This window comes from Physeter macrocephalus, chromosome 2, assembly GCF_002837175.3.
Source record: "Physeter macrocephalus isolate SW-GA chromosome 2, ASM283717v5, whole genome shotgun sequence".
Taxonomy (NCBI): domain Eukaryota; kingdom Metazoa; phylum Chordata; class Mammalia; order Artiodactyla; family Physeteridae; genus Physeter; species Physeter macrocephalus.
Window position 1 is genome coordinate 106610646 of NC_041215.1, and position 13878 is coordinate 106624523.

At 34.4% G+C, this 13878-nt stretch overlaps 1 protein-coding gene across 14 annotated transcripts in view; it reads left to right on the top strand.

The window, feature by feature from the left end:
• Positions 1-13878, top strand: part of CARF (calcium responsive transcription factor) — an 84556-nt gene that overhangs the window by 32724 nt on the left and 37954 nt on the right. For 11 of the 14 annotated variants that reach the window (XR_008619014.1, XR_008619018.1, XR_008619019.1 and 8 more), the window contains 7 exons: positions 314-434; positions 3303-3446; positions 5111-5344; positions 7031-7193; positions 8160-8223; positions 11577-11707; positions 12090-12456. Coding sequence is in view for 1 of the 14 variants with exons in the window: in XM_028480961.2 (XP_028336762.1) it covers positions 314-434; positions 3303-3446; positions 5111-5344; positions 7031-7193; positions 8160-8223; positions 11577-11707; positions 12090-12456 (1224 nt within the window). In the remaining 13 variants the exon portion in view is untranslated. Of the gene's footprint in view, positions 1-198; positions 435-3302; positions 3447-5110; positions 5345-7030; positions 7194-8159; positions 8224-11576; positions 11708-12089; positions 12457-13878 lie in introns of all 14 variants that reach the window. The other 3 variants (XR_008619025.1, XR_008619024.1, XR_008619021.1) reach the window with 3 other exon arrangements.

A 13878-nucleotide genomic window follows, 5' to 3' on the forward strand; every position in this document is an offset into this window, starting at 1 on the left:
TGCTAATTTCTACTTATAAAGTAGTAAATTTTATTATTAAAAACCATTCATATGTAAATACCAGTTGACAGTCAGTAAATGTGGTATATGCTAATTTCCTTACCATAATGCAGTACATTTGGTAACTATTACAATAAACTTTTAAATTTATGTGTTTGTACATCTTAGTAAGTCTTACTGATGTTTTCTTTCCTTAAGGTTGTATAATTGGAAGTATAGATTTTGTCATTGCCACCACCAAGTTATTTTTAATCTAGTATCCAGAACAGATGGATACTTGAATTAAATATCAATAGTTGGTTTTGGCCCACAGGGAGTAGAGCTGTGGTAATGGAGTGTCAGTATGGGCCAAGAAGAAAAGGTTTCCAGTTAAAAAAAATCAGTGAGCAGGAAAGCAGGTCTTGTCAGCTCTACAAAGCTACTTGTCCAGCCCGGTAAGCTTTATTTTCTTTTATTTCTTTTTTATTAAGTACTTATTTTTGAATAGCTAATATGCACATTTTTATTAAGTTTAAGCAGTGCCAAAATCATACAGTGAAATCTGTTTCCTCTTACCCCTGCTTCCTATGTCCCACTTTAAGGCAACAGCTCTTACCAGTTTCTTGAGTAACCTTGCAAAGATATTCTGTGTATATGCATATAGGTATATACTCTGCCACCATAAATGTTGAAGATCTCAGTAAAGATTACTAATATTTTCTTTCCTTAAATTTGGGTAGTAGCATACCTTCTTTCTGGCTATGAATTCACGTTGATATATTTCCATTCTGAATGCCTATTGTAGTTATTTGCTCCACAGCTATTATGCTTCATACTAGTGTTAATGTAGAGAAATATACTACTCTACATTAAAAAAAATTTTATTGAAGTATAGTTGATTTACAATGTTGTGTTAATTTCTGCTGTACAGCAAAGTGGTTCAGTTATACGTATATTCTTCTTCATATTCTTTTCCATTACGGTTTATCACAGGATATTGATATAGTTCCCTGTGCTATACAGTAGGACCTTGTTTTACTCTATTTTTTTTTCATTCCCAGTGTATCTCAAAGTTGGCTCCATGTCTGTATTTAAATGAACCAATTACTTCTTTTTATTGATAGATCAACTGATTTTTAAAAGTGAGATAAAATTGACATATAAATTATGTTATTTTCATGGTTCCTTCTTTTTAATAGCCATATAATATTCCATTTATAGATGAATTATCATTTACTTAATTAGTCCTCCAACAATGGACATATAGGCTCTGGAGAATATTCTTTATTATTATATACAAAGCTGCAGCTAATAGCATTGTACCTCTTTGTACACTTGTGTAAGTATATTGATGAAATAAATTCCTTGAAATGAAATTGCTAGGGCAAGTGTTGTATTCTTTTTAAATGTTGACAGGTGTTGCAGAGTTGCTTTGTAGAGTGATTTTACCAATTATATTCATACCAGCAATGTAGAAGACCAACACAGTAAGTTTTATGTAGAAGAGGACTACTGAGTAGTCATTGCTCTGGCTGAGAATGAAAAATGTGCACCAAAGGGCATCCCTGGTGGCGCAGTGGTTGAGAGTTCGCCTGCCAATGCAGGAGACACGGGTTCGTGCCCCGGTCCGGGAAGATCCCACATGCCGTGGAGAGGCTGGGCCCGTGAGCCATGGCCGCTGAGCCTGCGCGTCCGGAGCCTGTGCTCCGCAACGGGAGAGGCCACAGCAGTGAGAGGCCCACGTACCACAAAAAAAAAAAAAAAAAAAAAAAAAGGTGCACCAATAAATGATTTTTGAAATGTTCTTTACTAATAATTCTTTTTTCACACATTGAAAGTGTTTCAAATCCTAAGATAAAATTTTTAAGTAACACGTAACGGTTGGATTTAGTTGAGCTTTGAAACATTTATTTTAGCATTATATCTCATATCACAAACCTCAGCATTCTCAAGTTTTTTTTTTTTTTTTTTTTTTTGCGGTATGTGGGCCCCTCACTGTTGTGGCCTCTCCCGTTGCGGAGCACAGGCTCCGGACGCGCAGGCTCAGCGGCCATGGCTCACGGGCCTAGCCGCTCCGTGGCATGTGGGATCTTCGCGGACCAGGGCACAAACCCGTGTCCCCTGCATTGGCAGGCGGACTCTCAACCACTGCACCACCAGGGAAGCCCTCTCAAGAAGTTTTTAAAGCCAGTTAAGAAGGCTTTTCATGTTTAATCTGATAATGTTAACTTTAGACAATATTTAAACCTGACCATTAAACAAAACTTTGTTTTTAAATATAAGCAGTATAGACCATTAAACAAAATTGCTTTTAAATATGAGCGATGTAGAACTTTAGATATAACTTGGGAGAAAATCTCTATACGGGAAGGGATAATTTTATTCTCTATCATTCTATAAGTACTTTTTGAGTATCTGCTCTGTGCCCAGCAACAACATTGGGTGCCATGGGAAGGAGGAGAGGAGACTAAAAGAGGTATACGATTTTACTTAATCATGGGAAACTTAAAATATTGTTGGGGTAGATCAGGAAGCAACAAACTATAAGAGAACATAATAGTATTGTATATAATGTTAAATGTGTGGATTAGCTAACTGTCTTCAGAGAAGGAATATATCCTAGCAAACTCATTAACAGGAAAGAAAATGGAACTTAACCTGGATACTGAAGTTTAGATTGAATTTGGTAGGTAGAGAATTAGAAGGAAGATATGGTAGGGTAGGAGAATGATATAAAGAAAGATATAGCATGATTGTGTATTTGGTATCAGAGGAGGAAGGAACATTGAGATGATAAACTTCCCAGGAAAAACAATTTTATATTTGAAGTGATGAAAAGATGGGTAAATAAATTAGAATCATATAGAACGCCTTGAATGCTGCTAAGAAATTTGTGCTTGATTAAAGAACAGATAGATTCTTCAACAGAGAAGTACAAATGCGAAGAATTATTGTGGCATTGATATATCTAGTGGATTTAAGAAATGGAAGACTGGAGGCCTAGAGGCTCCAGAAGGTGGCGGGTATTAAAGTAATCCAGGTGTGAGGTGTTTACAGCTTCAGGGAGAATGGAGAAGAGACAGATCCAGAAAAAAAAAGTTAATATTCATAATATTTAGACATTTTTACTAAAGTAATGATTATTGTTAAATTGCTGAGTATTATACACTGAAAATATGGCATATCTTTCACATAATTATCTGAATGCTTTCTAGATTAATATAATTTTCTCTAAACTTTAACACTAAAGTAAACTTGTGGTTGATAAGTTAGTCTTGAGGTTATAGTATAATGAAAAAAATTCTTCTTTTTCTTATGAAAAGGATTTACATTAAAAAGGTACAGAAATTTCCTGAATATAGAGTTCCTACAGACCCCAAAATTGACAGGAAAATAATCCGAATGGAGCAGGAAAAAGCCTTTAACATGCTAAAGAAGAACTTGGTAGATGCTGGTGGTGTTCTTAGGTATGACATTTATATTGTTCTTTTATTTTACAAATTCCCTCCATTTGGAAGAATTCTGTAATAAGAGAAATTATATTATGTTTTCCAATTATTTCATTAAGAAATGGTTTTTATAAGGTAGATAGATGTCTTATTAGTAGCTCCCTAGGTATTAAAATGATTTGCCACTGTATAAGCCATTGAGTTTATCATCTAAATGTGGATAATTTTAACCAAAGAATTCTTTATACCATGTGGAAGTTTTTTCCCAAATGATAAATACATATTTAGCAACACATTTTATTATATATTTAGTGCGTTTTTTCAGATACTTATTAGGAACTGAACTTGCAGTCACCTACATATATTTTTTAAACCCATCTTTGATTACTTATGGCAGCCAGATATGAATTCTAAGCCCTATATAAAATTCCATTTTATATCTCTTATGCTTCAGGTTTTAAATAAGAAATATTAGCTTTCTTTCTTACTTTCCTTAATGTGCTGGTCCAGGTGAAGAATTTATAAGGGGGTTAAGTGTATGGAATATAGTTTTTATGTGATCTTTAGAAAAAGTTTCAGATACATGAAAAATAAATACAATCAATAATTAAACTCTTCAGTTTGGAGAACATTTTGTATAATTTTTAAGTAGGCTCCGTTTCATGCAATATCAGACAGTGCAAGCATTTTGTATAAAGATATTTATTTAAACTGTATCTTATCAGATCAGTTCATTTTCCTAGAATCTGTTTTACTGCATGGCTGTAAGAAATCTGTGTTCACCTTTTAGTTGATTCTCTTGCTCATTGGGGCAAAAGGAGCTGGAGTGCTATGGGGGCAGTATGTTGAGTTCCTGTCTGAGAAGATTCTCTCACATAGCTCAGTCTTCGTAGGCACTAAATTATATCCACTCTTTGGTTAGGATGATTATACGTACAATACAGTAGTTGTAATTTGGGAACAAAATGGTAGAAGAATGGGAAAATACACAATTCAAAAGATGATTTTAAAATCTCATTATTTTGAGGTAAAATTTACTTAATATGAAATTTTAAATACTATTTTCATGTATACCTAAATCTTGCACCCTCCTTAACTTTAAGGACATAGTGAAAGTCTATAAAGGTTTATAAAGATTTTTACTTAATTGGGTATAAAGCCAATCTTAGAAGAGTTAAGAGAGAACATTTTAACTTTTATTTATATTTATTTTATTTTTATATAATTTACTTAAAAATTTTAAATTTATATTTATTTAATATCATATAATCATATAATTTTTCTTAAAAGATGATTCCTTCTCCTGATGAGTATTAACATAAGTAACTATGATTCTTGCCTTTTTTTTTTTTTTAATTTATTTATTTTTGGCCGTGTTGGGTCTTCATTTCTGTGCGAGGGCTTTCTCTAGTTGCGGCAAGCAGGGTCCACTCTTCATCGCGGTGCGCGGGCCTCTCACTATCGTGGCCTCTCTTGTTGCGGAGCACAGGCTCCAGATGCGCAGGCTCAGTAGTTGTGGCTCACAGGCCTAGTTGCTCCGCGGCATGTGGGATCTTCCCAGACCAGGGCTCGAACCCGTGTCCCCTGCATTGGCAGGCAGATTCTCAACCACTGCACCACCAGGGAAGCCCTGATTCTTGCCTTTGTCTAGTAATATAGTTTAAAATATTTTTTCTTGTCAGGTGGTATGTACAGTTACCTACGCAGCAAGCTCATCAGTATCACGAATTAGAGGCTCCCTGCCTCCCTTTGTCACCTTCCCCTTTTCCTATGTCTTCTCTTGAAGAAGAGGAAACTGCAGTTCGAGATGAGAACTGTACATTACCTTCACGTCTACATCCTCAAGTAGCACATAAAATTCAAGAATTAGTATCACAGGGAATACAACAAGTGTATGCAGTAAGGAAACAGCTAAGGTACAGTAGAAACAAATTGTTCTTTTTCATTTTTCATTTCTGTTTGTTGGTTTAAATAATATACTTAACATTATAGACATTTTCCAGGATATATGCTATCAGAGTAGATAAGGAATATAGTTTATTAATTTATTAAAATAATCTTATTTATGAACTGATCATTTTTCTGCAGATGCTTGGCAAGCCATAAGTAATGATTCGAATTACTCATTTGAGATATTCCATATTCACATTTGGCAAATTGGACTAGTTCTAAATGATATATACATTGAATTATGTACTAAATACCTGTACAGAAAAAATATTTGTAGAAAAGATTTTAAAATGTGGGCCAAGATACTTGTTTTAACCTATTTGAAATGCAATTAAATTTTATTACAACAAAAGAATGTGGATAGTTTTTTTGTTTAATGAAATTTTATAGATAGTACTCTGGTCTAATTTTATTGATACTCAGGATATAATAATAATAATTATTATTATGTGGCACTTAGTATGTATGTGCCAGCTATTGTGCTAAGCACTTATAGGCATGATCTCATTTATTCTTATGACTCATGAAGTTTGTGTATTTATCCTCATTCTGCAGATGAGGAAATGGAGACTCAGGGTGGTTAAAGATATACAGGCAGAACTGAATTCTAGGTCTGACTCTGCAGCCCGTGCTCTCCAGCATGATTTCTGCTACTTAACTGACCTTATTCCTTCTGGTTATTGTGTAGTCTGATCTGAACAACACAATGAGTATTTCCCAGGATTATTTCTTAATTAATACATGACTTTTCTATTTAGCAGCTTTCTTAGACATTTTATGTTTATTTCCATTGGGGCATTCTTAGAACAGAGCCAAAGTTTGGTAAGCCATCCACTATTTTACTAAACCTATATTGTAAAAACAGAGGTATGATACAGCTCTTCAATATGGTCTACTGAATGTAATGCACAAAGAATATATATATTGAATTTTATCATTTCTTTTATATCTTTATTTTTTTATAACCATCGTATGGCAATGCTGCCTTTTATTTCTATCTTCTCATTTGTCTACTTGTAAAATTTGAGCAGACATATTTCATATATTAATTGATGACTTTTGAAAGCAATGAAACATGATGTTTATATGTATAACTTTGGTATAGGCCCAGTCTCTCTTACTTACTAGCTAGGTGTATAACGTTGGGAAAATGATTGGGTTGGCCAAAAAGTTAATTCGGATTTTTCCCTAACAGCTTACGAAAAACCCGAACAAACTTTTTGGCCAATGCAATAGTTAACTTTTGTAGCCCTCAGTTCTCTCATCTGTAAAGTGGGAATGATAATTATACCTACCTCACAGGATTATAGTATGGGTTAAAGGAGATACTAGATGTGAAGTGTTCAGTACAGTGCCTGGCATTCAAAAACATATTATATTTAAATTGAAAATAGTGATTTCGTTAAATTCATAAAAATATCAAAGCTCATTCTAAGATATATAGGTGTTTAACCAATGAAAATATTACATTTCTTTAATCTGCATGAATTCCATGACTTAATGTATGGGAAAAAAGTGGAAAAATATAAATTACTTATAAAGCTGTAAACCATACTTTACAGAAGTTTATACTAAAAGAGAACCTTTGTCATTTGATCTGAATTAGATTGCTAGATTGTTTATGTTTTTATTCTATTTTATATTCTCCATAGAAAATTTGTGGAAAGGGAACTGTTCAAACCTGATGAGGTACCTGAAAGACATAATTTATCCTTTTTTCCAACTGTAAATGATATAAAAAATCACATCCATGAGGTACAGAAATCCTTGAGAAATGGAGATAATGTATATAACTCAGAGATTATTCCAGCAACGGTATGATTACAACTGTAATTCCTTGTTTTATTACAACAGTCTTTCTCAGCTGATGCATGATTGCTATTAGGCCATATAAGTAACTGTGATGTAAGGAAAAATGGTAGTATCTTTTTCTCAAAATGTGAACACTATGAACTCTCAGATGATGATTTGACTAAAATATTTTTTATTACTCTCACAAGAAGAAATATCAGCAAATTTCCAACCCTGACTATATAACAATAGTAACCTTCACTTAAAAATCAACACGTATTATCTCTGTAAAAAGTATTTCTTATTCATTTAACAGATATTTATTGAGTACATACTGTGTATATCTACACCTCTTTTTAAATTTAAATAGAAGCAAGTTTAAATAGAATAGTTGAGACTTGAATACACAAAGTGATGATGTTGGTTCTATATGCCATCTATGGATATAAAGTTTACCTCATACTGTGATACTGTAGCTTTCTCCAGAAAAGTGGCCATTTCTATGAAAATTTTGCCTAATCTGAAGAGATTAATGTAGTTACCCAGGAACTGCTAATTGTAATACAAGCAGTGATTTTGGCATTAAAATCTCAAGTAGCAGTAACCTTTTTTCTATACATTTTTATTCTCTAAATTCAGTAACTGAATAGATTGAGATTTTTTTAAGCTAGAGCTACTATTCTTTTCTGTCCAAACTCTTAGTTATTTACTATCCAAAATTCAGGAACTAAAACAGATTTGGTTAGCAGTAGTCTTTGCCATCTACACTTGCTATCCAAATTCTTGCTATCTGACCTTAGGAAGCTAATTTATTTGCATAGTTAAATATACTTAATGCTTTGAGAATGTGAACAAATAAAGAGAGTGATTACAGAATAAAGCACATTTATACTATGACTGAATAAGATATGACAGTTGCATTGCTGTTTTAAAATAGTTTTCAAAATAAATGCTTTGTTCTTTTTACTGAAGTAAATGTTCCCATTTCAGCTTCAGTGGACTACAAATAGTGGGAATATTCTGAGAGAGACTGTGACAGTTACACTTGCAGAAGGTAGGTTATCTTGAATACTTTTAAGATATAAAATCAAACAGTGTTAAAATTGGAAGACATTTAAGATATTATCTAATTTATCTCATCTAATTTATGGATATGGAAACCATGTCCCAAAGAGGCAAGAGCATCTATGTTAGGATTTATCAAAATACTTCCAGCTATTTAAATTTCCTCCTATATAATCTGCTTTCTTTTTTTTTTTGGTATGGTTTTTGTATGGTTTTCTTTTTCTCGTATGTTCTTACTCCTATGCTCTCTCAATATTCCAAGCTTATTTCAACCCTTTTGTTCTCTCTTCTAGAAATGTCTTTGTCTAGAAATGTCTCTTCTAGAAATGTCTTTTCTCCTCTTCTGCATGGCAAACTCCTCTCATTACTCACATAGCAATCTCTTTGGCTTTAAATGCTCTCTTCACTTCACTCCCTATGTAAAGATGGATATTCACTCTTTTGTATTTATCTCTGCATTTAACATGGTATCCTTTGTTTATGCATACGTATCTTTCATTATGATTTGAGAATCATATTTTATTCAAATTAGTATACCTAGTTCTTATCATAATGGCTTCTAAAAAGCTAACACCTAAATAGATGCTTTAGAATAAATTAATAATTATATACAGTACATTTTTTAAATTCTTTGGCTTATTAACCTTTAAGAGTCACTTTGCCTATAAAATAACTCACAAAGTCTTTAGAATTATTCATTTGTTCTGTGTATATTAACTAAGTGTGATAAATGCTGAGCCTAAAAAAAAAGTAAGTTTCTTGCTTCATTGAATTTAAAGTTTAGCAAGAGAAAAAGGCACTACAGTATATTCTAATGAATTACTCTTATGAATAGTGCCATGAGAGAATTGTGCCAAATTGTATGGGAATGGTGATAGAGACATGCAACTTAGTCTAGAGAGTAGGGAAGGGACACTTGAGAAAGTAACTTTTAAACTGAGAACTGAAGAATGAATAGGAGTTTGCCAATCAAAGGAATAGCATGTTTGAAGGCTGAGCAAGAAAGTGCTTGCTGTGTCCAAGGAACTTAAGAAAGTTAGTGTAAAGTATAGACAATGCTTAGAGATAAAACTGGTTAAACAAAACAGGTTTAGGAGGCCCTTTCAGCTGTCCAAGTGAAAGGTGATAGTGGCATAGATTACAGTTGGTGACATTTATACTAGAATTAGGCAGATTTAAGAGTTATTTAAAAAATTGAATTCAAAGGCCTTGGTTACTGATTGAATAGGTGTAGGAGGTAAAAGAGTGGGAATGATCTGGGATGACTCCTGAGTTTCTTGCATGAGCAGCTGACGGACAGCGGCATTTACTGAGCTCAGCATCACTGGCGTAAGAGTGGGGTATTGGTAGCAGGGGAGAGAAAAAGATCCTGAGATCAAGTTTGGAAGAGCGTGAGTACCAGAGTCATTTCAATGAGGTGGATTGGAAGGAACCCATATTGGCGTGGCTGAAGAGTGAATGAGAGATGAATAAAGAAGCAGAGACAGTTTGGACCACTTCTTCAAAAAGTTTGCTATGAAGGGGGTATGGGGTTGAGGGAAGGTATATTAGGACAGGAGAGACCTGAAGAGATAGGTGAAGATGAAGGTACTTGATAGGTTTGGTGATGGGAAGTTGAGTACATTCCTATCTGATAGCTTCTCTTTTCTCTTTAAGTAAGAGTGTTAAGAATGAGAAAAGATCACAGGAAGGGTGACCAAGATTTGAGGAAAATGGAGATTTAATATCTTCCCTGATATAGAGTGAGAGAAACATTATAAGATTGTCATATACATGAAGGTCCTATTGAGGCTGATGATCATGAATTGATATTAGTAGTAGCAGCGAATTTCTTCTTCAGTGACATTCGGCTTTACGTGTATAGGCCCTGGAAGCCATTTTCATCCAGAATTAGGATTTTACCAGGGCATTATGACCAAAGGACAGAGAGGAAAGGGAGTTTAAGGTATTTGCAAGAGAGTGACTAAAATTATAAGCCCAGGACTCTAAGCTGGATGGGGAGAGAATTTTATTAAGGAAGACAGTGATGGATCTGAAGAAAACTGAGGAATTAGTTAACTGGAGGTTCACATGAAGTTGAAGCACAATTGTAGTAGAGTACCTGAGCAAAACCCCTGGAAGAATAGAGGTTGTGATCAGAGAATGGGATGTTTGAATTAGAGATTTTACATGTGGAATAATAGTCCCAGGTATAATCATAGTAGCAGGTAACTGCAGCATAGTGAGGTGGGACAGTTAGAAATGAAGCAGCCAAGAAATGTGAGAGTACTGTTAATCCTTTGAGGAAAATTCTCTTATTATCCTGATTTTACACATGAGGAAACTGAAGTTTAGAAACTGAGTTAAATAGAATGTTGAAGGCTACAGAGAAAAGCCAGCACTTAAATCCATCCTTGTCTGACACCAGGACCATTTTTTAAAATTACTCGGTTACACGGGTGCCGTATGCAGTATGGAAGCAAAAATAGTTGTTGATGATTGGTTTTATTTGGTTTTTGATTACCTTAAAGAGATGAATATATTTGGGTTAACATATAAGAATTACATGAGAAGGACTCAAATTCCCTAAGGGCAATTACTTTAAAAATTGAGATATTTAGAAAAGAAAAATTTTTACTCTTCTTCATTTATTCAAAAATGAGTTATTGGGCTTCCCTCGTGGCGCAGTGGTTGAGAGTCTGCCTGCCGATGCAGGGGATACAGGTTCGTGCCCCGGTCCGGGAAGATCCCACATGCTGCGGAGCGGCTGGGCCCGTGAGCCATGGCCGCTGAGCCTGTGCTTCCGGAGCCTGTGCTCCGCAACAGGAGAGGCCACAACAGTGAGAGGCCTGTGTACAGAAAAAAGAAAAAAAAAAAAAAAAAAAAGAATTATTGAAAGAAATTTAGTACTGTTATTATTGAAGACCTGCTTTATGCCAGGCATTGTCCTAGGCACTAGGGCTATCAAAGATGAGTTAAGTTTGGTCTTTGTAACTGAGATATTCAATAGGTGTTCCACATCTGGAGAAGCTTAGGTCCAGCATTATAGCATGAAAAAAATGGACTAGATTAGGACTACAGGTATAGAATCTTTTAAGGAAAAAAATAGCTTCTTACATCCCTTCCTAGATATACTGAATTAAAATTACTGGAGGTTGAATCTAGGAACTTATTTTTAAAGTTTAGTGATTCTGATGATATACCAGGTTCTGGAAATAGTAGACTAGATAACTTCTTAAAGTCCTTTTCAAACCTTTGACCTTATTTCCTGTTCCATTTCTGATAGTAAGGATTGTAATAAAGTATATCCTAGAAGCCATAAAAATTACTTTGTTTTAATAGTTTATTTTTTATATAATTTAGGAAATTCACAAGGAGAAGCAATTTCCAGCAAAGTGGAAACAAATCAGACAAGGGGTTCTTTGTCTCCAGAGCCAGCACACTTGCTCTCCTCACTTTCTTCATTTCAGCCAAAAATATTCACACAACTACAGGTAAGTATCCAGTGTAATAGCCAAATTTGGGGCCCTTATCGTTCTTCCTCAATCTTCCCTCTTTTCTTAGTGATTTAACAGAATTATTATAGAATTATAAAGATGATCAAAGATGTTTTCATCAATTTTCTGACTTCTTTATGTCTTGATTTAAGATGGTAATTTAAACAATGTTTTGGAAAAGTTTGAATTGACTATGCATGCAATAAAATTAGTTGTACTAATTTTCCTTTGGTTCTTGTTTCTGTCCTCACTTAATATTTGTCAGTAACTATACTCTTAGCTTTTATTCCAATTTTGTGTCAAAAGAGTAATATATTCGATAAGAAAAACATACATAGTAAATTCAAACATTTTGATGTAACTCTTTTCGGTTCAAAAGGGTTTGCAGTTGCAACCAAGATTCACTTCTGATGGATCACCAGCTCAGATAGCAGTAAATAATCACCCCTCCTCCAGTCCTTCAAGACTTCTGGATTCAGTAAGAAGTGCTGTAGTGAATAATAATTCTCTACTGCTTGATCAGACTCATTGCCTTCAAACAGATACATGCCTAACCCAAAACAGTAGTATTTCCTCTACCATGGGTAACCTTCCAGGACCAGATCAAAATCTGGTTGCAGTGGATCAGCTGGTGGAAGTTGGAGATGTTGAGGATACAGAGACGCTGGAAGGAAATGTTCATCGGATTCTGCTGGGAAATGTGCAGACCATTCCAATACAGATTATAGACAGCCACCCAGCTCTTAGTAAGTTAAAATCATATGATTTTATTTTTTTTAACCTTTATGGACTATCATCACTATTACACTAGAGAAAAAAGAAACTGTCATTTCTACTCAGTGGATTTATAATATATAAATAAATCAAGTAAAACCAGGAGAAAAAGGGAAGAAATTTGGTGAGCATGAGTTTAATAACTTTTAAACTTTTTAATGTTTTTCTTTATCAAAATTATTCATTCCCTAATTACCTAGTTTTACATGGAAAATCTGTGGTGATGTGAAATAAGGAAGATCATTTTTGAATGCGTGAAAAAAATTAGAGAAACTCTAAAAGGACAACTATTTAGTGTAAAGGTTATTATGGAAAAATTGATATACACACACAAAGAAAAATGGGATGAAGTTGGCAGATGTAAAGGTTAAAAGGAGGATTTTGAGTTATAGACTTAAATGTTGAGTTCTATAGAAATTGAGAGGGAACTAGTAAGACTTGGGGACTTGGTTTTAATCCAAGACTTTGTTGCCTTCACTTTGTAATGAACCCAGTCAACATAGTAATAAACTCTGTTAACTGCTATTTGACCTATGTCACTTCTTTTCACACAAATTGTTCTGGATTGAGCATTTTTGTGGGAAAAGATCTGCAGTTTGCTTTGAAGAACAAAAGTCTTCATAGAAATTATCCTTAGAACATATATTTTTCCCTCCATGTGTGAGATAGTGCCTTCCAGAAAAAAATCATTGTCATTTAAATTTATAGGAAGCATACTTTTAAGAAAAGTTATCCAGAGGGCTGTGGCAGTTGTCTTTAGGAACTTTAGGAGAAGAGAGAGAAAAGGAATATACATGAACGAATCCTCATAACTACTCCATGAAATAGCTAGTAGTGTCCCCATTCTACAGATGGGGAGACCAAGGCTCTGGGAGGTTAAGTAATTGCCTAAAAATTACATTTAGTAAGTGACAGAGAGGGCATTTAAACTCGGATCTGTCTGCCTCCAAAGCTTCTTCCATTTCTAAGATCTCTCTTCCCTCCATGGTGCCAAGGTTTTCTGGGAGCTGTAGTTCAGATTGCCTTAAAGGAGACCCTCTTTGGATCTGAACTTGCATGATCTATCAAGTTAGATCATGATTTTAGGGACTACTTCACCTAAATATGAATTCTCAGGATCACTCAAATCCATCCTCTACTGGTTTTCTCGATATGGTGTAGGCTAAACTCTAACACACCTGTATGTGACAAGCATTAGGTGTGTTCAACACACTTTTCTGAGCAAGTATAGTCCCCTTAACCTTGATTCCCCATAGCAGCTGAAAAACTGATATTCCTGAGAAAGAGAAAGATTTTATCTTAGGTATCCCACCTGCCAGATCACAGTAGTGTTGCTGGTTTGCTACATTTACATTAATTTGGTCATAAGTACTTTGAAATCAGAATGGTAGTAC